We start from the raw sequence: 24,804 nt of genomic DNA on the forward strand, positions 1-24,804 counted from the left end.
GGGGTACTTGACTTAAAAAAATGTTCGCAGGGGGTACATCACTGAAAAAAGGTTGATAACCAATGAATTAGAGAAAATAAAAAAACAATATAAACAAATAAGGACATTTGGCTCCAACACTGATATTAAAAAGTCATAATTATGTGATAATTATGGGACAGCGGAGTTCATACTCCGACAGGCTCCTTCAGCTTCCTTCCTGCACTGTGCGATTCAAGAACTCCTTCATTCCGCATTCCATCCAGCTGTATAATCACTCCCCATACAGCAATAGATAATATCCGTCTATTACCTGACACCTTCTATGTCAGCTACTTCTCTTTGTTTTTAATGTCTATATTCTTTTTTCTGCTGGATTTACTCTCTTTTTTATGATGGGGCTGCCACATATTCTGTAATATTGTACATAGTAATTGGTATATATTGTATATATGTTAGACATATTATATCTGTATATATAATATACTGTACACATATTAAGTATGTATTGTATATATTCGCAGATGTTATATTTTACATTGCTATAGCTCAGGGTTCTCAAACTCAATTTACCTGGGGGCCACTGGATGCTGACACTGGGTGAGGCTGGGCCGCGAGAAAAGATTTCTTAAAAAAGTCTAACATGCACTTTTTAATGAATTTACCTTGTTTGAATGGCTTTTCCGCCCTAGCAACATACTTGCCAACTCTCGCGATCTTTCCGGGAAACACGCAAATATCAGTGCCCCTCCCGACAATCTCCCGAGGCAATCATTCTCCAGGTATTCACTATTAAGTGCGTGCTGTGATGGCACTGCCTTTAGCGTCCTCTACAACCTGCCGTCGTGTCCGCTTTTCCACCATACAAACAGTGTGTGGGCCAGTCATAGTATATTGTATGAGGCTTCTGCAGTCTCACGGAAGTGACTGCAAGACATACTTGATCAACAGTCATACAGGTCACACTGAGGGTGGCCGTATAAACAGTTTTATCACTGTTACAATAGGGGGCGGGGTTGGGAGGGAAAGGGTGTATATTGGAGCCCGGAAGAGTTAGGGCTTCATGGGATTCTGGGTATTTGTTCTGTTGTGTTTATGTTGTGTTACGGAGCAGATGTTCTCCCAAAATGTGTTTGTCATTCTTGTTCGGTGTTGGTTCACAGTGTGGCACATATTTGGAACAGTGTTTAAGTTGTTTATACGGCCCCCCTCAGTGTGACCTGTGTGACTGTTGATCAACTATGTCTTGCAGTCGGTTACTGCGTTTACAGAGGCCAAAAACAACGTGTGGTTGAGCTTGCACGCGGTTTTTGCAGGTTGCAGAGGACGCGAGAGACAGTGCCTCCACGGTGTCCCCTTAATATTGTTGTTCGGGTGAAATTTGGGAGAATGATTACTCCGGGAGGGGCACTGAAAATTGGGAGTCTCCTGGAAAAATCGAGGGTATAGAAGCATGACGCTGTAAAGCGCCGTTCATATAAAACTCGGGGGCCGCACCAACATTACATTTTCACATTTAAGGCCTACTGAAACCCACTACTACCCACCACACAGTCTGATAATTTATATATCAATGATTAAATATTAACATTGCAACACATGCCAATACAGCCTTTTTAGTTTACTAAATTGCAATTTTAAATTTCCCGGGAGTTTCGTCTTGAAAACGTGTAATGATGACGTGTACGCAAGACGTCACGGGTTTTTAGGAAGTATAAGAGCTACGCACACACACAGCTAAATGTCGTCTGCTTTAACGGCATAATTACACAGTATTTTGGAGAACTGTGTTGCTGAATCTTTTGCAATTGTTTCAATTAATATTGGAGAAGTCAAAGTAGCAAGATAAAGTTGAGAAGCTTTAGCCACACAAACACACGGTGATTCCTTTTTTAAAATTCACGGAGTTTAAACTTTACTATGGATCACAGCGGACATAGTAAAAAAGTCCCCGCTTACCAGATATCAGCTGAGCTTGCGCCTCCCGTACAGCTGCCGTCGACTTCCCCGAGACACTGCGCGTCAACACCCGGCCGTGGACGCACACTTCCGACTATCAGTTACTGTTAAACTCACTAAAACACTAGCAACACAATAGAAAGATAAGGGATTTCCCAGAATTATCCTAGTAAATGTCTCTAAAAACATCTGAATCCGTCTCAATGCAACGCGATTGCGATCGCGTTTTTATTTATTTTTAAATTGTTTTTTTTTATTTTTTCTGGTCTGTCGCTATCAATATCCTCAAACACGAATCTTTCATCCTCGCTCAAATTAATTGGGAAATCGTCGTTTTCTCGGTCCGAATAGCAGTTTTTGTTGGAGGCTCCCATTAAAAACAATGTGAATATATGAGGAGCCCTCAACATGTGACGTCATCGTCTGCGACTTCCGGTAGAGGCAGGGCTTTTCTCCAGTTGCAAACTTTATCGTGGATGTTCTCTACCAAATTCTTTCAGCAAAAATATGGCAATATCGCGAAATGATCAAGTATGACACATAGAATGGACCTGCTATCCCCGTTTAAATAAGAACATCTCATTTCAGTAGGCCTTTAAGGTGCGGGCCGCAAAATAACATCTCGGGGGGGCCGCAATTGGCCCGCGGACCGCGTGTTTGAGACCCCTGGCTTTAGGTAGTCTATTTATACCTGCATTGTCCTTTCCATCCTTACACTTTACATCATTGTAACTGAGCTACTGTGTTGAACAATTTACCTTGTGGATCATTAAAGTTTGTCTAAGTCTAAGTCTATAAAAAATAATTAAATATTTAGAAACAATTTAATTATGAGATAAAAAAATCATACTTGTGCGATAGGAAAGTCGAAATTAGAAATGAGTAAATACAGTACAAGTACACGAAGAAGAGATGTCGTGTGTGTGGCGTAATTACGTACGTTGCGTGATGACGTCACGTCGACAAACCTCTTAAGTCCTTTGTGTTAACCAGTACCAGTTGGCTTCGGTTGTGTGAGGGCAGTACAGCAAGACGAAACAGCGTAGGGCGTGGGTGTTTTTTTTTTTAAAAAAGACAAATTATTTCTTCAACAGTTAGACCTTTTTCAAAGAGCATTATGACCGACAAAATGGATATGTCTTTAGACGACATTATCAAGCAGAACAGGCAGCAGAGAGGTGGCGGCAGGGGCGGAAGAGGCCGAGGCCGCGGAGGTTCTGGCGGCGGCCGGGGAGGAGGAGGAGGAGGAGGTGGCCCTGGGCGCCTTGGAGGAGTAGGCGGCGGCGGATATGGAGGCCGAGGTGGAGGATCTGGCCCCATGAGGAGCCGTCAAAACCTGAACCGCGCAAGAGGCAGACCGACGCCGTACAGCAGGGTATGAAGCTGCGTATACTCCAGCCAGCTTGCTAGCGGCCAATAAAATGGTCGCCACATTTCTCTCCGTGGAGAGCCGTATACACGAGCGCTTGAGCTTTAACGGGAAGTGTTTGCATAGTATATCTGTCCCTCCCCGAAACACCCTTAAATAGTTTTTTTCCTCCACAAGAAGATGCCCTCTTTTTTTTTTCTAAGAGCTAATGTGCTAGCCTGTTAGCTCCAGGTGGCTCGTGGAAGGGCTTGTCGTCGCCATTTTGAATCAACGACGACAATCTATTTTTCGACCAGGGCCAGTATCTGTGCTTTTTGTCCAAAGTTTCTTTTCGGCGGAGTGGGAAATCTTCAAATTCATCAAGAGAGCACCCAGTAATGATTTTTGTCATCGCAAAAGGAGCACCGTGCTTTATCAGTGACCAGGACGTCCTTTGTCCCGGGATTGGCTGGCGGGCTCCACGTCGAGGCCCCCTTTCGTCTTTCCCCGGTGTGGTGGATGGATCCGAGGACTTCAACCCCCTCTATAGTGTCCCAATAAAGCTAACCGCCACCATCGTCTTGTATTTCTGTAGAAGCACCGCAGACAAAGCCCTGGTTCAAAATGGCGTGTTCTCAAAATGGATGCCATAATTGCCTCTGGTTGTTTTCTGATCCATCCACATGCATCATGGACTTATGACATATCCCCCCCTCACATCCAATAAAAGCCGTCCCATTGGCTTTAAAGAACTTTTGATCAGGCCTGGAAACATTTGGCCACTGCAGGAGGCAACTTCAGGAGGAGCCCACCCAGAAGATCATATCTGGATAGCCTGGGGTGGAGGAGTTGATGTTGGCCTGTAGCATAGAGATAGTGTGAGTTGGGGACGATGTGTATAAAATGCATCTTTGCTAGCTTATGCATGTGTTAAAGTGATACAGCCCAGAGATATATGAATACATTGCTTGTCGTGACGGGGTGGGCAAGGGGATAATGGCAGGACCCCGGCCCAGGTGGAAGTGGAGCGTCTGCTTGCCCCAACACCCAGCCGTGTGGACTCAGTGATTGACAGGCAAGCGGGATTCCTGAAGTCAGCAGGTGCGTTCTCTCGTCTGTTGCAGCCCAAACAGCTCCCAGATAAGTGGCAACACGACATGTTCGACAACGGCTACAGCGGCTTCAACGGCACGGCGGGCGGCGGCGGAGCCGGCGTGGAAACCGGAGGGAAGCTCCTTGTCTCCAACCTTGACTTTGGCGTTTCAGACGCGGACATTCAGGTACACTTGTCTCCCCGGGTTGTGTTTGTGTCACAGAAGATTGGGCTGAGTTTTTTTGTCTTTGCTTTTCCAGGAACTCTTTGCCGAGTTTGGGACATTGAAAAAAGCCGCTGTCCATTACGATCGCTCAGGAAGAAGTCTTGGGACGGCCGATGTCCACTTTGAAAGAAGGGCAGATGCGCTCAAAGCCATGAAACAGTACAATGGCATCCCGCTGGATGGTAAGAATTTTCTTCGGTTTGTATTAGGGATGGTCCGTGTATGTTGCGACTATTCGTTTTACATTAGGAATGCAAAAGGGATTTTACTAACTCATTTCTGCGGGTGTTTTTTTTTTGGTGGGATAATTAAAACGAAAACTGTAAACAAATTGTTATCCAGTGTTAGTTATTTCTTCGGTCAGTGGTCAATGAAATAAAAATGTTTACATAAACATTCATAAATTGACAAATATTTAAATAATTGTTGTCGTGCATCAGCGCCCTGCCGGTTCAGTGTTCAGGTGCCGTGTAAATGGGAAGTGTTTCCATCATGCTTTTGCGAAACCCTTTCATATCGAAATGTTTCTAAAACCACCTTGTGTTTTAGCCATATTTGAGAGATTTTTCAAAATATGATTCATTTATCCCACATAAATTCCCCCGTTATGGTATAAAAGTCTATCCTATCCTATTACCTGTTTCTTATTGCAATATTTAGGTCTTACACATTTTCTGGGGGTAATGGAAACACAGCTACTAAGTGGCCTGAAACCACAACAGAAGACAAAACAAATGTGTCACAGACAAGAGTTCCCTTCTACTGTTTTAATCCCCAGGGTCCTGGTAAGTGACAAAGACTGGGCGATTTGGACCAAAACTGATATATCTGTATTTTTAGACCGAATGGCGATAAACGATATGTATCGGTATCTTAAACAAAATGCGCAATGTATTTAGTTTAAACTCAACACCACATGTTCCAATTTCTGCTTAACAAAGCACATCTGTGCAGATAACAGAAATATAAACAAGTGTACAGTACTATTTAAACATTTATGGAATCTGTAACACATATAACCTACATTAAAAACAACTTCATAGCATTACATGAAAACAGGTTTCATAAAGACCTGCGTAAATAACAAAAATATAAACAAAAACAACTTTTATTGGAATACACACAATTATAGCCTTTAAAAATGTTTGTGTTAATGTTTGATTTAGAAGGAATACTTCTGATTGTTGACATGTAGGTAAGTGTGACTTTCATGTTATTTGTGGTGATCTCAGCGCAGCTAGCAAACCAACCGAACAGTTTGACACGCATAAAAAAAAGATGCCGGCTTTGACGATAAAAGCAACATTATTAAGATGAGAGCGTAGCAATTGTGACGTTTTGGATTTAGATGAATTAGTTATTGAGAAAATAGAAAATTGTGACATATACATCCCGAACATTGTATCCACATAAGATACCTAGCAAGGGTTTTAATTAGCCACATTTATAATAAAAGCTAACCACATTACAGAGCTACCAGTGTTAAGGGGCAAAAACCTTTTAACATACCTTGGTTGTCAGACAAGTCGAGTTTTGTCCACTCGCGGGGCAGAGAAGAGTAAATGGCCATAAAAAAGCATTATTAAAAGATGACTGACAATATTGCCCTTAAATACTTATCGTTTTCTATAAATAGCTGTAGAACCTGCTGTATCGGCCGTCCCTAAAAGTGACGTATTTCATTGGCTCTATCAAGCAGGCAAACCGGTTGGTGTATGTCAGTCACTCTTCTGTTGTTGCTCTGCGTCATTCACGGGTGAGGACACTGACAAGAAGTGCATGTGTGCTACCTAAGGGCATTTGAAATTTCACACAAACGCGGGAAGACATATCTTTAAACAAATATTCTTGTCAAAAATGTCACTTGCAAGTTTTGGGGATTCTTAAACTGTGGTACGTGGGCTCCATCTATTGGCATGCCAAAGAATCACTTAATCAAGTGATGAGTGTTTTGTTTTCTAATATTGACAGTGTTACTATTCAAACTGTGTAATGGTAATGTGGCCAAAAACATAAAATATACTTAAAATAAAATAGATCTCTGCATTGTTTTCAATGTTTTGGGTTTACTACGCTACTGTATTTTAATGTTGGTCATTATGGTAGTACTTGGAGAGCAAAGTTTTTTCTGAGGTGGTACTTTGTAGAAAAAAGTTAGAAAACCACTGTTTTAGAGATGTTAGCCAGGGAGATGGTATATTTTTGATGAGACTAAACAGGTCCTAACCAATTTTCCCTCCAATTTTTCATGTGTGAGCAAACGCCAAAACTCCTTGAACATTCAGTGGCGCACATGTGAGCGACGGCAGACGTGCACACTGTTATGCGCTTATCTTTTTATTCGATTTTGTGTGTGGCCTATATTTGCTGTGCGCAGAGGACGCGTGAGCAGTGTGCAATTGCACAGGTGTGTACCTCAGAGGGAACGTTGGTCCCATCTCTGGAAGTTTTGAAGGGGCGTGGCCAAATGGGAAATGTTTGGAGTTTTTTGCATGCCCGTTTTAAACTTTTGCGTAATGTTTTCAGTAATAATGTTAGTAAATGATTTACTAAAAAACCTAAAGACTCATTGGTACATTATGAAAGACAGCCGAAGAAGGTTGGTAGATGAGAATAAATCTAAAGGTAAAATATAATGTAGATATGACCACAATTTCTCTTGTTTTTCAACATTTTCTTTTGGGTTGGTGTGATAGAAATCCTAATTTTTTCTCTTTAAAGGGTACTCTCTTCCTCGCCTCTACCTTTATGTTCACACAAGGAATAGAGAAAATAGTTTTTCACTCGTTTTAATTACCATTTTAGGATAATGGATATCCATCCACCTTTTTTTTTTTTAATCAACCAAAAGGGGGGGTAAATTGATTTTTATCTTCAACATTTTTTCTTTTCCAAACAAAACTGGTGGCTGTGACCTACACGGACCAGGGGTGAACAAATTCAATTCACTCCCGAATTGCAATTCCTATTTATTCCGATTTATAAAACAATCCCAACATTTTTTTTAATGGTTTAGAAAAAAATCGGTATTTCATAGGAATAATTTTTTTAAGACATTTGTATATGCAGATTCCTTATTGGAAATATAATTTTAGGACCTATTCATGCATCCAGTAGGATTTCTAACCTGTTCTAAAAATGTTTTTTATTTGAATTATTATACCAAATAATTGTAAGGATCAATTCTGAATCGAATTATTGGGTGCCCAAAGATTGACACTCTGCATTTGCTAGTTTCCTAGTGGTAAACCTCCATGTTTTGTCTGTGCAGGGAGGCCCATGAACATACAGCTCGTCACATCACAGATCGACGCACAGAGGCGGCCGATGCAGGGGTAAGCTTAGTTTTTTGTCAAGAGCCCCCAAGCCTTAGTGTATGAGAATTGTATTTAATTGTTTTTAATCTTTCTAGCATGAACCGAGGCGGCGGAATGAACAGAACCCGCGGGGGCAACTATGGCGGCATGCAGAGGGGTCGTGGTGGACGCGGGGCTGGCGGTGGCTTTAGAGGACGGGGACGAGGCGGTCGAGGTGCCGGTAACAAGCAGTCGCTCTCGGCAGAAGAACTCGACGCCCAGTTAGACGCCTACAATGCTAGAGTGAGTGCATCAGTTTATGTGCTGCATGATTTAAAACAATATATATATATTTGTATTCATATTGTTTCTGTGTTTCTCAGATGGACACCAGCTAAGATGTCTTGCTGCTGTCCCGTGGTCATCCTATCCTGGCTGCACAGAAGGATGTCTGTTACAATAGTGCAGATTGTTTTACACATGGTTGTCCTGATGTGATTTTGGTCATTGATTGCCCCAGCCTCTTTTAACTGCTCTGAACTGTTTTATACTTTTTTTTTTTTTCTCCTTTTCTGATGAAAATGGTTTTGTCTGTAGGTTGAAAGTTGACATTTCCAAGTCCATTCCTCCAAACTTGTAGTAAATGAAACTTGTAATAAAACCTGCAGTGTATATTAACCAGATCACATTTCCTATGTGTCATTTCTGTGTGATGAAAACTACAATAGTCATCAATATTTAGTCTAATTGTACTTTTTAGAGAATGTTGTGCAAGGTTCAAAATTGGATTGTAGTGCTACAGGATGCTATGCAGTGATTGATGATTATAGACATACAGTATATACTGAAGGAACATTTTTTTATTGCACATTTGAGATGTGGTTGCACTGCGGTTTTTACATACAGTAAAATATTAGTACAACCATGCACACTAGGTCCACTAGATTGTTATACATCCATGCAGTAATACAGATTGGCCACTAGATATCCCCCCACGTGGTCAATCGTATGCGGAAGGGAAATTAAATGTAACTAAAAATTAACGTTTCCGCAAAATAGTACCCCGTAAGGCTCAATAACTACGAACAAAAGCCTAAATCACACACTATTCCCTTAACTTATGTGTTCTTACATGTTGCTTCATAGTTACGTGTACAATACAATGTGTGTAGTTTGTCTAGGTGTTTTGCAAATGATATAGTACTTCCGGTTGTAGCATCGATGCAATTGTGCTAAGCGCAAATCACTTTCTACAATAAGTCATTTTTGTGAAGAAAAAAACATGAAACAAATCTCCTGTAGGTCGTCATGGCCTGTGGAAACCACACTTTTTTTTTTTTCTTGATCAAGGAGCGTTACTTTTATTTTGAAGTTAATCCACCGGACGTTGTTTTGCCCGTCCGCGGGAACGCTCACATTTTCCTGTATCACTCCACTTCACACCCCTCTCGCCGACGTTCTCAACAGCTCCCAGCCTTCCGGAGTGATAAACGGTAAGATTCAATGAAACATTCGATAAACTCTCGCGAAAGTCGCTTTGTTTTATCACTAGTCCATGTTGCTTTGGTGCATTTAGCGAGCTTTTGTAGGGGAATGTCTGCCCGCTCAAATAATGACCTGTTTTAGTTGGGCAAAGATCAACTTCCTGTTGCGAGGGAGTTTTACAATAACCATTACTGCCCATATAGAGACGTATAATGTCTTTTATGTGATATTTGATCACCAAACTTGATGAAGTCTTTTCTTGAATTATTCATTAAGCAGTGTGTTTTGCGTAAACCCTACCTTTTTTCATTTCCGGGTGTAAAAACTGGTTCTAGAAAGTTCTAGAAGGAATCATGGCGACCACCATTTATTGTTTTTTCACAATAATACGCTTGTTTTTAATGTTGTTATATAACAAGTAATTAGTTAACTAAAGTTGAGTACGTCGACCATTGTATTAGGTGTAATACGGCCGATGTACAATATTCTATGTCACTTCCTGGATTTCAACTTCTTTTTCTCACACCCAAACATGCATTTCTCATTCTTTAGATCAACACAATGATTATTCATGTTTGGCTTGGCTGTGCATATAATAATCACACCACCTTGAATCAAATGTGCTCCAAGTGATTATGGCTGATAGGTGATTATTCCAGAGATCAGCCATGCCCACAAATCCTGCCACCACTTGCTGCCTCGCTCCTGTCTTAAAGGGGAACTGCACTTTTTTTTTTGATTTGTCTGCCATTCACAATCCTTATGTAAGACAAGCACACATGTGTTTTTCTTTTATTATGCATTCTAACTCGTAAATAAACTCTAGCAAGAGTCAGCTAACAATGGCGCTAATTGCAGTCGCTCTATTCCGCCTATAAAGCACTTTAAAAACATCCAAAAACCTCTGTCAATTTTTTATATACACGTTGTAAGTATATATGTAGAGTAGTAACATTCATAATGCATACTAACTCGTAAATAAATGGTATCAAGCGTCAGCTAACAATGTAGCTAACAGCAGTCGCTCTATTCCGCCAATAAAGCGCTTTAAAAAACATCCAAAAGACTCCGTAAATTTTTTATATACACATTGTAAGTATATATGTAGATTAGTAACATTCATAATGCATTCTAACTCGTAAATAAATGGTAGCAAGAGTCAGCTAACAATGGAGCTAATTGCAGTCGCTCTATTTCACTTATAAAGCTCTATAAAAAACCTCCGTAAATTTTTGATATACTCGTAAGTATATACGTAAAGTAGTAACATTCATAATGCATTTTAACTCCTAAATAAACGCTAGCACGATTCAGGTAACAACGGAGCTAATTGGAGTCGCTCTATTCCGCATATAAAGCGCTTTAAAAACATCCAAAAACATTCGTTTTTTTTTTTTTTATACACGATGCAAGTATGCATGTCATGTAGTAACATTCATAATGCATTCTAACTTGTAAATAAACGCTAGCAAGAGTCGGCTAACAACGGAGCTAATTGCAGTCGCTCTATTCTGCCTATAAAGTGCTTTAAAAAACATCCAAAAACCTCTGTAAATTTTTTATATACACGTAAGTATATATGTAGAATAGTAACATTCATAATGCATTCTAAATTGTAAATAAACGCTAGCAAGAGTCAGCTAACAATGGAGTTAATTTGATTCGCTCTATTCCGGCCATAAAGCACTTTAAAAACATCCAAAAACCTCTGTAAATTTTTTATATACACAATGTAAGTATGTATGTAATGTAGTAACATTCATAATGCATTTTAACTCGTAAATAAATGCTAGCAAGAGTCAGCTACCAACGGAGCTAATTGCAGTCGCTCTATTTCGCCTAGAAAGCACTTTGAAAACATCCAAAACCTCCGTCAACTTTTTATATACACACTGTAAGTATATATGTCATGCAGCAACAGTCATAATAGCATGTAATATTTACATATTTTGCTAATTTTAAGCAAACTGCGGTGTGTTAATTGCAAAGATAGTGTTTGCTTTTCCCTACTACAACAACCACGAAGCAACTTGTAGCAGTATTGCTAGGATATACAAATTACAAACATAATAGAACAACCACTTACTGTACAATGTCTGATGAATGATGTTTACATCTTCCTGTTCAAACGAAAGAAAAGATTTGTGTTTTTCTCGCCTTTTCCGGGTCTAAATTGGATGTCAAAGTTGACCAACTTCTCGGTTTATGTCCACAGTTTTCTACTATCCAGGGGAGAGGCATGATTTATAATCGAGAATTAACTTTCACCAACTCAGAGGCGATGCAGCAGCTCAATATGTCAACATAGCAGCAAAAGCTAGTTAGCTCTCCGTGATCACGGCGCCGCTAAAAATAGGTCAATGTTTGGGTCACAAGATGTAAATTGAGTATTGCTGGCAGTTTTTGGATGTTTTTTATGGGCATGATTTTGTATTCCAATTAGCAGCATTGTTGGCCACCTCACACTTGCCATATTTTATGAGTTAGAATGCATCAAAAAAGAAAACATGTGCTCTTATCTCAACTAAGGATTGTAAATGACATACACTATTCCCCCCCAAAATGCAGTTCCCCTTTGATATTAAGGATTACGGCCATAGTTTTAGGTGGTATTAGGGCTATTGTTTTATTGAGCGCTAACACAGAGGAACTACTTTTAGCGGCGCCGTGATCACAGACGTAACTAGCTACTGCAGCTATGGACATACTGAGCTGCTGCAGCTATGGACATACTGAGCTGCTGCATAGCCTCTGAGTTGGTGAAAGTTAATTCTGGATTATAAATCATGCCTTTCACCTGGATAGTAGAACGTTGTGGACATAAACTGGGAAGTTGGCAAAAAACAGATGAAAACAAGCTTCTTTGTGCCCACTTTTTTTTTTTAAACTTGCATGAAGATTCTGATTAATTATGATTAATTAATTGTGCAGCCCTTTGAGACACTGGTGATTTATGGCTATATAAATAAACTTTGATTGATAATCTAAAAGGGAAGATATAAACATCCAATCAGTCTGCAGTCCTGGCATTGGTAACAACACAGCTGCCTTAGATCCAGAAAAACAATGCAATTATGTTTAAATGATAACAAAAAAAGACGGCATACACATGTTTTGGCGAAAATGTCCTCTGAAAAGTGGGGATTACCACAAATTCACTGTATACTAAAATCTTGTGATATACCGTAAATTCCGGATCATGTGTTACTTTCTTTCTACACTTTGAGCTCTGCAGCTTATATAAGGGTAGAGCTAATTAATTAATTTTTCGGCTATAATGTTTTGTGTTCAATAGTTTTCATTAAACCCAAACAAACTCTAAAATCTTGTGTTATTGTTTGTGCTTTGGTTCCACCTTTTGGGCAAGTTCGCTCACTGCAGTTGTTGCGGGTTGAAAATGTACTTCCTGTTTTCATGGTTTAAACCGGAAGTAAAAACGTCCGTGGGGTTTCTGTTTAAACAGATTCTTCATTCATCACTCCCCACGACATTTGTAAGTTTTACAATGTAACTACAACAATTCTTACTTGCCAAACCGTCCCATGTGTGAAGTTTGTAGGAGTGATTTCATTCATATTTGTACGTGCTATTGTAATGTAATCAAGCTAGTGTGGTTAGCATTAGCTAATATGCTAAAACGAGTGTCTGTGTTAGTAATATCAACTTACGATGGCATTCTTTTTGTATAGTTTAAGTTTCACAAATTCCTCAGTAAATTCACCAAAATGTCCCCGTGGAGTTATTGAGTCTGTTTAGCCGATTGGAGAGCTAGCTTTCGTAGTTAGTGGGTCCATGACAATGACTTCTGTTTTGTATTATTGGCTGTTTTACAGACACTGTTTGGAACCAATTAATGTATGTAAATAAACATTTGAAATATATTTCTGTGTAAATAACTCTTTATGCAAGATCTATGCTGTATATGCGGCTTAAAGTCTGGTGCGGCTAAAATATGGAAAATATTTTTTCTTCTGGAATTTTGTGGGTGCGACTTTCATATCGTGCACTCTATAGTCTGGAAAATACCGTACATTGGGTCGATGATAGACTTTCTAATACTGTTGTTATTTAATGATAATGCACGTTGATAACACATTCTAGCTGTGTCCGCAAATTTGACAGCGACAAGTGAATGAATGCAATTTAGCATTCTAGCTAGTGGCTCCATGGTGTGAAGCCACTTCTAAGTCAGCAATCCTCACCTCCATGGTGGAAAATACACTACATTTCTTCCATGTATCATCCCTGTAGGACGAAGAATAGCTAATCCTGCTACATGCTGTAGCAGGATAAGCTAACTACAAGCTAGAGCTCTTGAACATAAACAAAAGTGAGCGGATGGATACCATAATCAATAGTAACGATACCAAGCATAACATCTTAATTGGTTCAATACTACAGTGGTTAGATTATTTTTTTTAGGTCCAAAAATATTTTGTTCTTTTTAGTGTTCACAAACTCGGGAAATAAGTCCTTGGACGCAGGAGGGCTTTAAGGACAAAAAAAACCCCAAATAGTTTAAATGACTCAATAGTAAAAAAAAATTTAAATATATATTTGATATTGTTAATAAATGTTGATGTTGTATTGTGATCAAAAATGTAATTATTCAATGATGTTAAACATTTGATATGACTACCTGGTGTTGAATCGATACCCAATTTTGTAATATCCCCCAAAATGTATGTAAAGTATCCAGACAACAGAAACATAAGTGACTCTTTCATTGTACCAGAAGTGTAGATAAAAACAGGTTACAACAAAAATAAGCAGATATCAACAAGTACAAACCCTGTTTCCATATGAGTTGGGAAATTGTGTTTGATGTAAATATAAACTGAATACAATGATTTGCAAATCCTTTTCAACCCGTATTCAATTGAATGCTCTACAAAGACAAGATATTTGATGTTCAAACTCATAAACTTTATTTTTTTTTTGCAAATAATAATTAACTTAGAATTTCATGGCTGCAACACGTGCCAAAGTAGTTGGGAAAGGGCATGTTCACCACTGTGTTACATCACCTTTTCTTTTAACAACACTCAATAAACGTTTGGCAGCTGAGGAAACTAATTGTTGACAATTTGAAAGTGGAATTCTTTCCCATTCTTGTTTTATGTAGAGCTTCAGTCGTTCAACAGTCTGCTGTCGTATTTTACGCTTCATAATGCGCCACACATTTTCAATGGGAGACAGGTCTGGACTACAGACGGGCCAGGAAAGTACCCGCACTCTTTTACTACAAAGCCACGCTGTTGTAACACGTGGTTTGGCATTGTCTTGCTAAAATAAACAGGGGCGTCCCTGATAACGTTGCTTGGATGAGAACATATGTTGCTCCAAAACCTGTATGTATCTTTCAGCATTAATGGTGCCTTCACAGATGTGTAAGTTACCCATGCCTTGGGCACTAATACACCCCCATACCATCACAGATGCTAGCTTTTGAACTTCGCGCCTATAACAATACGGATGGTTATTTTCCTCTTTGTTCCGGAGGACACCACGTCCACAGTCTCCAAATATAATTTGAAATGTGGACTCGTCAGACCACAGAACACTTTTCCAATTTGCATCAGTCCATCTTAGATGAGCTCGGGCCCAAGGAAGCCAGCGGCGTTTCTGGGTGTTGTTGATAAATGGGTTTTGCTTTGCATAGTAGAGTTTTAACTTGCACTTACAGATGTACTAACCAACTGTAGTTAGTGACAGTGGTTTTATGAAGTGTTCCTGAGCCCGTGTGGTGATATCCTTTACACACTGATGTTGGTTTTTATATGCAGTACTGCCTGAGGGATCAAAGGTCCGTAATATTATCGCTTACGTGCAGTGATTTCTCCAGATTCTCTGAACCTTTTGATGATTTTACGGACCGTAGATGGTAAAATCCCTAAATTCCTTGCAATAGCTCGTTAAGAAATATTGTTCTAAAACTGTTTGACAATTTGCTTACAAAATGGTGACCCTCACTCCATCCTTGTTTGTGAATTACTTAGCATTTAACGGAAGCTGCTTTTATACTCAATCATGGCACCCACTTTTTCCCAATTAACCTGCACACCTGTGGGATGTTCTAATTAAGTGTTTGATGAGCATTCCTCAACTTTATCAGTATTTATTGCCACCTTTCCCAACTTCTTTGTCACACGTTGCTGGCATCAAATTCTAAAGTTAATGATTATTTGCAAAAAAAAAATGTTTGAGTTTGTAGCATATTTAACTGAATATGAGTTGAAAATGATTTGCAAATCATTGTATTCCATTTATATTTACATCCAACACAATTTCCAACTCATATGGAAACTTGGTTTGTAGATTGATTAGTAGTTTTGAGAAAGTGATACAACTGGAAATAACGCCGTTTGTAACTGCATATGTAAGTAACTAAATTAGGAGCCTTTGTAATCTCTTTTGAAATGTGTCTTATCATTTACATACAAAATAATGTGCTGTGACATACTACAAACACTTACACTTACACTTGTAGTATAAGTCCTAGTTAAGCACCGTAATATTAAAACTCTTTTTAAACATTCTCATATCTTAATAGAATAGAATAGAAAGTACTTTATATTGATCCCTGGGGGAAATTCAGCTACTAATGGCTACTAAAAATGGACTGGTATATGAAAAAAGTATTTAATGGTCATGTAAGTGTCAAAAGAAGTTAACCACTCATGAATGTCAACATAATAAAACTTACTCTTGATAAACGACAACGCATATCTAGCCTGTTTATGGCTGACGGCTTGCTTTAGCAGCCAAACCCCACTAGAGTCCAGTCTCTTCAGATTTTCACTTCAAGTTTTAGTGCCACTTTTGAGGCTTATTTGTCTTTTTGACCACCGAGATGTTATGTGACTGTAGAAGAGTGTTATTTCCAGGGGATTACCTGGTGACCATTCATTTTTCAACTGGTGCTGAAGGTCTGGCAATATTCTTCCCCAAACGGTCTTAACATGCCCGGCGCCATCATGCCACATCCCTGACCGGGTGCGTGGATATCTGCCAGCCCACAGGCACACATGGCCCAGTGTTTTCCAGGTTTGTGTGTCTGCCTTTATGGGGTCGGAACACATCCGTCTTTAACCTACCGCTACATTTCAACCTCAGGCCAATCTACATATCCACGCAAAACTACTGGCTTTAATCTGTTGAAGAAAATATTGTGGCCATCTTAGAATGTGCTCCATTGTGTGGAAGTGATTGAGGATGAGGAATAGACCTTTCATCCAGTACCTTGCTATCTTATTCTATGGCAGCTTCCTGCCACCACACGGAGGGACTATTTTTAAAGCTTCCTATTTGCTCTATATCTTCTTGGGAAAGTACTCCTTTGTTTCTTTTTGTCTGTTTTTCTTGCAATGGGATTTTGACGCCTTTGCTAATGTACCCATTTCCTTATCGAAATCTAATAGCAACTTTTTCAGTCGTCGGTTAAAGGAGCTCATCCACTCAAACCTGTTCCTCTTCCCTTTTGATTACATGACCTGTTTTGGACATCCTGCACATTGCTTCAGTCCTAGATGAGTTCTTGTTGCAGCACTTCCCCATTGTTCGACTTGAGCATCAACACTTACTGTAAATCGGTCTGCTTTTTTTTTTGCCCAGATGCATTACTGTTGTCTTCCTTGTTTACAATATCAGTAAAGAGTCCAGACACAAATCACTTATCAAAGGTGGCTTGAGTTCGCAGGTGGAGTTTTAGAACTACAAATTGTGCCTTGGCCTTGCTGCATGTGGTAAAGCAGTCAAGAGGATATGAATCATCAAGCTCCTGCAAGTCAAAGGAAGTTCTTGTAACTTTGAAAAGCAAAAGGCCACATAGAATTGTGTCAGGTTTGACTTTAAAAGACTAAAGGTTCTATCTCAAAATCATTGAAATGTACCCATTAATTTTGATGTTGCCAGCTTTGTGCCTCAAATGGCTCTGGACTTAATCCAGTTTATTATTTGGGACCCGAATGGAGGATGTGTGGATCTCATTAGAGTCAGTGCCATTACCTAGTTTCTGCATTATCATTCCATTTTCTACTGCTTATTCCCTTTGGGGTCTCAGGGGGCGCTGATGCCTATCTCAGCTACAATCGGGCGGAAGGCGGGGTACACCCTGGACAAGTCGCCACCTCATCGCAGTAGTCTCTGCATTATAATTTACCAAAAGGACAACAGGACTGGTATTCAAACTGGATAATTCATCACGACATACTTTAGGTCTCTGAGTAGGCAGATAAGTAATGTAACAGGGGTGTACGCTTAGCTTTTCACTTGTAGTACGGAAAAATGTGTAATAATTGTAGTAAGGAACATTTGTTGTTGCACAGAAAAAAAAATAGTAGCAATTAGGGCTGGGCGATATAGATAGATGGACAGTACTTTATTGATTCCTTCAGGAGAGTTCCTTCAGGAAAATTGAATAAAATGTATCAATACATATTTAAATAAGATATTAATTAGGAAAATAACGTAATATGGATATAATTTTGTTCACGTTAAAATGACCAAACGACGCTTATTTGTTGTGTTCCTTGTTCTCCCTCGCAACGCTTCATGAGCTATTAAACCCCTTCTCAACCCCTTTTTCAAATTAAAAATAATCAACTTAAAAATTGAAGCTATGTAGTTTAACTACATTTCCCAGTAGCTCGGCAGTAGCTTCACTACTTGTTAAGCCACATGCAACAAAAGAAGCGAAAGGGAGAAGAGAAAGAGAACTGGACTAGTGCAACTCCACGGGCAGGGGACACAATATACAGGAAATATCTATAATTTGGTTGGTATAACTATAAAAAAAAATCCATGATTGGTTTGTTGGTTTAAAATATGAGTCATGATTGGTTAAGAGTAGGGCAAACATTAGGGACAGGCCAATCAGAAGCCAGATAGGGCGGGTCATCGAACTAGATAGGGAATTCACAACAGACGCGCACTTCCCAAATGACGACAAGAGTGTCGTAGAAGAGAGAATATTCAAGCGAAATGTACGCCAAAGTGAGGAAGATCATAACCGCACAATTAAGTAAAGTTATTTACTCTGCGCTGACCACTTCGAGTAGGACCACAGAACAGTATGTGGTTGACAGTCCAGTACATAGTCGACTGAGAATTAAAAAGTGCCTGCTTGCAAATGTATTTTTATTCTGAGTTTGATACATGTTGTATTATTTGCACAGCTATGTTATTTATTTTATGTCGAAATAATATTTTTATATTTAATTTATGTTATGTAATTTTTTACTACTTAAACAGTTTCTTTTCTGTGCTGTTAATACCCACCTTGACTAACTGGATTAATAAAAGTGCCACTGACTGTTTACAGAAAAAGTTGTCATTTACTTAAATTTCAGTGAATATTGCTCAAAAAGGAATATCTTCATATGTATATTTTCACCTAAAAATATATAGAGATAAATTGAATATCGAGTTCAAGCAAAAATATATCGAGATATACTTTTTAGTCCATATCGCCCAGACCTAATAGCAATATGAAATGTCTTAAATTTCACACTTTAATTGCTAACACTGGACGTACACATGTACACTCATACATATAAACACAATGACATCATAAGGCCCACTGTAATGCTCAATTAAACACAGAGAACGTCCCTAGACTGTGCTCGCACTGTCGCTAATACGAGTATAGGATTGGACGATATGGATGCAAAGTTTGGCCCATAAACTAACCCGCAAATCCAAATATCCGTTGACATAATTAAATATCTCCACCTTGATTTTCAAATTTCGGGACTGATGGGGTCCCCAAATACACAAAAACGGGTACCAACAAGTAAGAAAAGTAGGTTGTTGCATGAAATCAACTGAAGAGGTTTTCGGAGATAAAAAAAAAAATTAAAGCCTTGACAATAATAAAAGAAAAATATAATAAATCTTCTTTAAAAAAACATTTACCAATGCTAAATTTTTCAGCTAACAAAAACATAAGAACACAATGTGAAAGTGCCCTTGTTTAATAGGACATGTTTAAATGTCAGCGGGAACATGAAAATATTTTAACTTTAATAATGCTGTTTTTATAGGTAAGTATTACTATAGGACATACATGCTTTGTGACAGGCTGTGTTCTAAAAATACTTTAAAAAGTAATTGAAGTACTCTTTAATAAATGTAACTATTCACAAGGGAAAGTAATTATTGTGCTACTTTAAAACATTCAAATGTCTGACATAATGCAGTTAAGATAAGTTTGTGTATAAGTCTGTGCGTGTCCCTTTTTTTAAAAAGGCGATGCCTATTGCCTTGTGTCGTGTGACATCATCAAGGCTATGCTCAGTAGCTTGAAGTGTTTTTGTTAGCTCAGCAGGTTAGCAGCAGCAGTTTGTTGGCTCTGACAGCAGCTCTTTTGAATCTTTCACCGGTTCGTTATCTGTGCTCAATAGATTGGATGTGCTTCCATGGCTGTATGTTCTTGTCAACAAATGTGGTATTGTTTGGATGGCAAGTTTGTCACTTCAATCATTGATTTGTTGTTCATAATTCCTTCCGTTGTAATTGTATTGCATGTTCAAAATAAACTAAAACTAACTAACCAACCCTCTTAGTTACTAGTGCTCAGTGTAGTCAAGTTTTAAGGTGGTGAAAAAAAATGTTGACTTTTACTGACCAGTTCCTCCAACTAAGATTTTGTTTATTCTGTGTTAAGTACCTGTTTGAGCTCCGCTCCCCTCTGTGCATGGAGAAGAATGGGGGCACAGCTCTGCAGAGCATACACAGTGACACTTACACGTGAATCACTTGTCCATTTGGTTAGGATGATGGTTTAAGTTTATTTCAAATTAGATAGGTCAACATTTTGGATGGATTTATTTGAGGAGCAAAATGCGATGACACGGTTAAAATCTGTACTCACACAAGTGCTACTTATTGTCAAAACTCGCACAACCTAGTTTTAGTTGCAAACGTGATTAAAATGCTTGTACTTTACAGTGCTGTGTAATGATATTAGGGCCCTATGATTTCCGCGTTAACACAATCCCATAAATTATTGTTAAACCTGGATTATAACAAACTGATATAAATTGAATGAAATGCTGTCACCGTAGATGGGTTTTACTTGTGTAGCGCGTTTCTCCCTTAGAGGTACTCAAAGGGCTTTGACAAGCGCTCTGCCAACCGAGCCACGCCGTCCCGTGAGGAAAAAGGACGTTAGTCTGGGGAAGTCATGTTTCCAGGGATCGCTCACCCGCTCTCTCCCAAGCTAAACAATATCGAAATTACCACTTGAGACACTTGCTAAGTCTGCTAACAAACTGCGATGCTAGCCTTTGGCAACCTGCACACCCACAACACATCTCATCTGCTTGTGTTGTTGTGGACGACGCCGCCTCCAATGCCACAGATTGTAGCGTTTTAAACATGATTAATGCTAACTAATATTCTAACTCTAAAATGTTAAGTGTAGCTGTCCAGCGAAATGACCGCTGACCTGGACCCTTTTTATATGTCAACACAGCCTTGTCTCCACTAAAATGCATTGAATCCATCAATGCCCTTAAGAACAGCAGCGCTGTTCACAATAACAGCCTTCACAATAACAGCGCTGCGCACAAAATCCGGTCTGACTGTGCTACAAAAATACAAAAAAGTAGCTTGCATAATTAAGTTTTACTTAGAGCATTTATTTGTTCATTAATGTCACACATGTAATATGCCTTGTCTTAAATTACTGGTCAAATTGTCCAATTATTTATTGCATCAATAAATGTAAGGATTTTTACATTTAACTATTGGACTTTTTAATTTTTTATTTGAGAAAAACTATAAACACAATAAGAACAAAATGTAACAGATTTCATAGGTCCCTACTGTAATGCTAAAACAGTGGAGTCATGGGGGCAGGGGGTTGGGGGTGTAGAGGATCAAAACAGTGACAGATGTGTGAAGGATGGCTTCAGAAGATGGGTGATGCTCCATGGAAATGTCACCTCAAAAAGCTTCTAATGTTAGGTCACTTTGAGCCTCACAGAACTGTACGGTGTATATAAATGTCAGTTTATTGTGCGCTTTAAGGTATTACTGCCATGTTATCATATGCTGGCCGTCATTTGTGAATAATCTGTTTGTCTAATTTTTTCATTCATGCAACCGTGGATCAAAGCACTGCAGTTGCCATTAATAAGCCTTCAGAAAGAGCAGATTGTTCATGTTTCAAATGTCTGATCAGTAATGGGACTTGGGTCCGTCTTAATATATGTTTTTTTCCTTGTTGGTCCTTATACTGTAGTGCTGGTGATGAATCTACAGTATGATCTTGAAGATCAGGAAAATTCTACTGCTCTGACAATAGAAACATTCTCAGAGTTATCCTTGTATGCCACCGGGACGACATTGGATCACTCTATCGTCTGCACGTACAAATAATTTTTTAAACTTCAGCAGATTCAGTATGTTTACTCCATTACAAAGAACAGCCAACCATCAACCGTATCATCTTGGACACAAGGCTCCTGGCCTTAGCCAGAACAATGAAGAGGATATAAATTCTTCCAGCATGACAATGGTCCAGAACATACAGTGGTGCGGTAAAAGTAAGCATGCGCTAATTATTTTAAAACCTCTTCTCACTCCGGCACTTTCCAAAGGTATGCAGTAAAAATTTGAGTGTGATGTAAGCTTAGACCTTAAATTCTACTAAATAGGTCTTAATCTTCTTCCCTTTATGCGATTTCAAATTACCGGTATTGAAACCAGCCTCCTCCATTTTGAAAATGATGAAAGGGGAAGTGTCACTTGTGACGTCACAAGTTTGACCAGGCGGTAATAGTAAGCATGCGCTAATTATTTTTGGAAGCGAGTTTGACAAAGCAGTAATTCAAGGCAGGCGCATACTATATGCCCTGCGGCAATTCAAGGGAATACGGTAGTTCAAACTGTTGGCAAGATGGTCCCAGATGGCCCAGGGAAGTTTTTTTTACAATTTGAGTTATTTTGTCTCTTTTTTTCTCTCTCCGTTGTCAAGTATCTTGTAATAAAAATACACATCAAATAATAAACAAACAAGTTGTTCCTGCAGACTGTAATGGCATCTGACATTTAGAATGCAATTTTTCTAGGAACGCCCCAACTGTGCTCAACCGATTGGCATTTTGACAGCACAGTCCGCCCCTCTGAAGTTTCTCTGGAACTTTCCAAAGTACTACCTAGCTATTGGGAATTAAACTAGTTTCTGTACCTTTCTATTCAGTAATTTTTGGTGGTTTCATGTACCAGGGTAAATGGAAAATTTCCTGTGGGGGGAAAAGAGCCTCTTGTGAGCTGTGGATTATCTCAGAGTGAACAAGGAAATTAGCCAGTAGCCACTGAGACACAGTTGTTGTCTGTGCAGAGTCAACCTGCAAGAATGTGTGTCATCATGACAAAGATGCTAATAGCGTTAGAGCTAATCTGTTTCACTCCTGCATTTGCCCTAATTTGCTGATTCGCATATTTCATACTGGGACTAACATAAGGCTATCAGCGGATTTTATGTAACGTTTAAACACTGTTGGCTTGTTAGCTGCTTTGGACTTTCTGTAACAGTCATAGAAGGATTGTTAAGGAATACAGAGTTTATCTTTCTCTGTCTCCCTATGCAAAGTTGTACATTTTTGTAATGCCATGTATTATTTACAATATGTGTCAGTTACAATGTTTGAACCTTGTAGCTTTATAAAAGTATGTATATCTTTTAACCCTACTCGGTCAACAATAGTTAATTGATTAAATCTAACTAATGAATTAATAAAAATGATACAACCCCGATAACACGGAGTGCCCGTAACTTTAAATAAGCAGACATAGTTTCCGCACTTACTTTGCATTGGTTGAACAGCTTTTGTGGTAGTGTTAGCTGCAGGCTCTTTTTCAAGAGGGGTTTTCATCTTTAAATTTAATATTTTAATTTATTTTAATTCGTTATTTTATTCATAAACAACACACTCAAAAATTATGATTTTTTTAACCCTTTGAATGCCCATTTGATCGAATTATGTCAGTTGATTTATTTTGAAAGATTTGCATAACATGAGTTATGATAGTTATTATCTATATAGTAAATGTTAAAGGCCTACTGAAACCCACTACTACCGACAAGCCGAAACTTGTCAGGTACAACACTTTACCTTACTAGCCTATATAAATCAACCATTTATAAATACACGTCAGTAGGCTGAATGAACCTCTTCAACAGTCTATTCTTGGTGTTGGATTTTATCAAAGAAATTTACCCCAAAAATGCAACTTCGACGTATATATGTTTTTTTTCCTTCTTTATTATGCATTTTCGGCCGGTGCGACGTATACTCCGGAGCGACTTTTAATCCGAAAAATACGGTACTAGTTTTTGAGGTGGCGACTTGTCCAGGGTGTACGCCGCCTTCTGCCCGAATGCAGCTGAGATAGGCTCCAGCACCCCCTGCGGTAGAAAATGGATGGACGGATAGTTTTTGATCAAATAAAAGTAAAACTTGTTTTGAATTATTACTGTAATTTGTATTCCCTGATTTCTTTAAAAAGTCCGAAAAAAATCGTAAATCGAATTCTTTTTAGGCTGTATTTCACATGTCTTAAAGCTTAGTAATACATATTTATATTTTTGCATTGCATTGTTGTATTTTTTGCTGAAAGATCGCAGAAATTTGGGATAAAAGAGGAAACATAACTTTCACAGTATGGCAGTTTTGGGGAATTTTTCAAAGCGACCGTAGTCAGACCAATGTGTCTGTAAATGATGCAAGACGCTCGTCCCCTCCAAGACGTTAAAACAGCACCACCCTTGTCACACTCACCCTTTATAGCACAACTGTAACTTCCTGGCACTAAACCGACAGAAAATAGTTATTCTTAGGTTTCTTTATATTTACATTTTCATAGATAGTACTTTATTTATTCCTTCAGGAGAGTTCCCTCAGGAAAATTTAAAAATTCACACTATTTTCATACATTTTAGTAAACATTTCTTACATAGTTCTTATTTTTGCACCTTCATTTTAAGAGCTTATTGTTTGCTGTTCAAAGTGATTTTACAATTTTGTTTACATTGTTTGTTTTCCGTGCTTGTGTTGACATTTTCTTTTCTTTCTGCTTTGAAAGCTGAGAGGATTATAATCAGATAAATAAAAAAACAACTTTTAATATGTTTTAAAAAGAAAACGAGCGGGAGAAATATATATTAATGATTATCGATATCGACCGATATAAAACACTTATATGTTGATACAGTTTTCGCCCAGCCCTAAGTGTGACTGCATGTTGTTCGGCTTGATTGCAGCAGAGGAAGTCAGAGAAACCACTCGTTGGTTTCTACAAGGTGGCATCTCTATTTTCCGCTCTCTGTGTCGCTCCGATTACACAAACACACACCGCTAAGCAGCCATAGCATGCTATCGGCAGAGTAGGAATGTGTTTTTATGACATC

The 24,804-nt window shown here is 38.8% G+C and overlaps 2 protein-coding genes across 2 annotated transcripts in view; both read left to right on the plus strand.

Moving 5' to 3' along the window:
- The first annotated feature begins 2,912 nt into the window (after positions 1-2,912).
- On the plus strand, positions 2,913-8,584 carry alyref (Aly/REF export factor). Its single transcript, XM_061905817.1, has 6 exons — positions 2,913-3,313; positions 4,411-4,566; positions 4,640-4,787; positions 7,877-7,940; positions 8,018-8,204; positions 8,285-8,584. The coding sequence occupies exons 1-6, from the start codon at positions 3,056-3,058 to the stop codon at positions 8,297-8,299; spliced, it is 828 nt and encodes a 275-aa protein (XP_061761801.1). The 5' UTR covers positions 2,913-3,055; the 3' UTR covers positions 8,300-8,584.
- Positions 8,585-9,226: 642 nt separating this feature from the next.
- Positions 9,227-24,804, plus strand: part of LOC133556159 (rho GDP-dissociation inhibitor 1-like) — a 35,653-nt gene continuing 20,075 nt past the window's right edge. Inside the window, exon 1 of the mRNA XM_061905819.1 lies at positions 9,227-9,394. The gene's annotated coding sequence lies outside the window, so the exon portion shown is untranslated. The remainder of the gene's footprint in view (positions 9,395-24,804) is intronic.

Source organism: Nerophis ophidion, linkage group LG07 (genome assembly GCF_033978795.1).
Source record: "Nerophis ophidion isolate RoL-2023_Sa linkage group LG07, RoL_Noph_v1.0, whole genome shotgun sequence".
NCBI lineage: Eukaryota > Metazoa > Chordata > Actinopteri > Syngnathiformes > Syngnathidae > Nerophis > Nerophis ophidion.

Coding starts and splice junctions, on each gene's coding strand:
- alyref (XM_061905817.1), top strand. CDS start 3,056: ATGACCGACAAAATGGATATGTCTTTAGACGACATTATCAAGCAGAAC. Junction 4,567..4,639: donor TTTCAGACGCGGACATTCAG/GTACACTTGTCT, acceptor TTGCTTTTCCAG/GAACTCTTTGCCGAGTTTGG. Junction 4,788..7,876: donor CAATGGCATCCCGCTGGATG/GTAAGAATTTTC, acceptor TTGTCTGTGCAG/GGAGGCCCATGAACATACAG.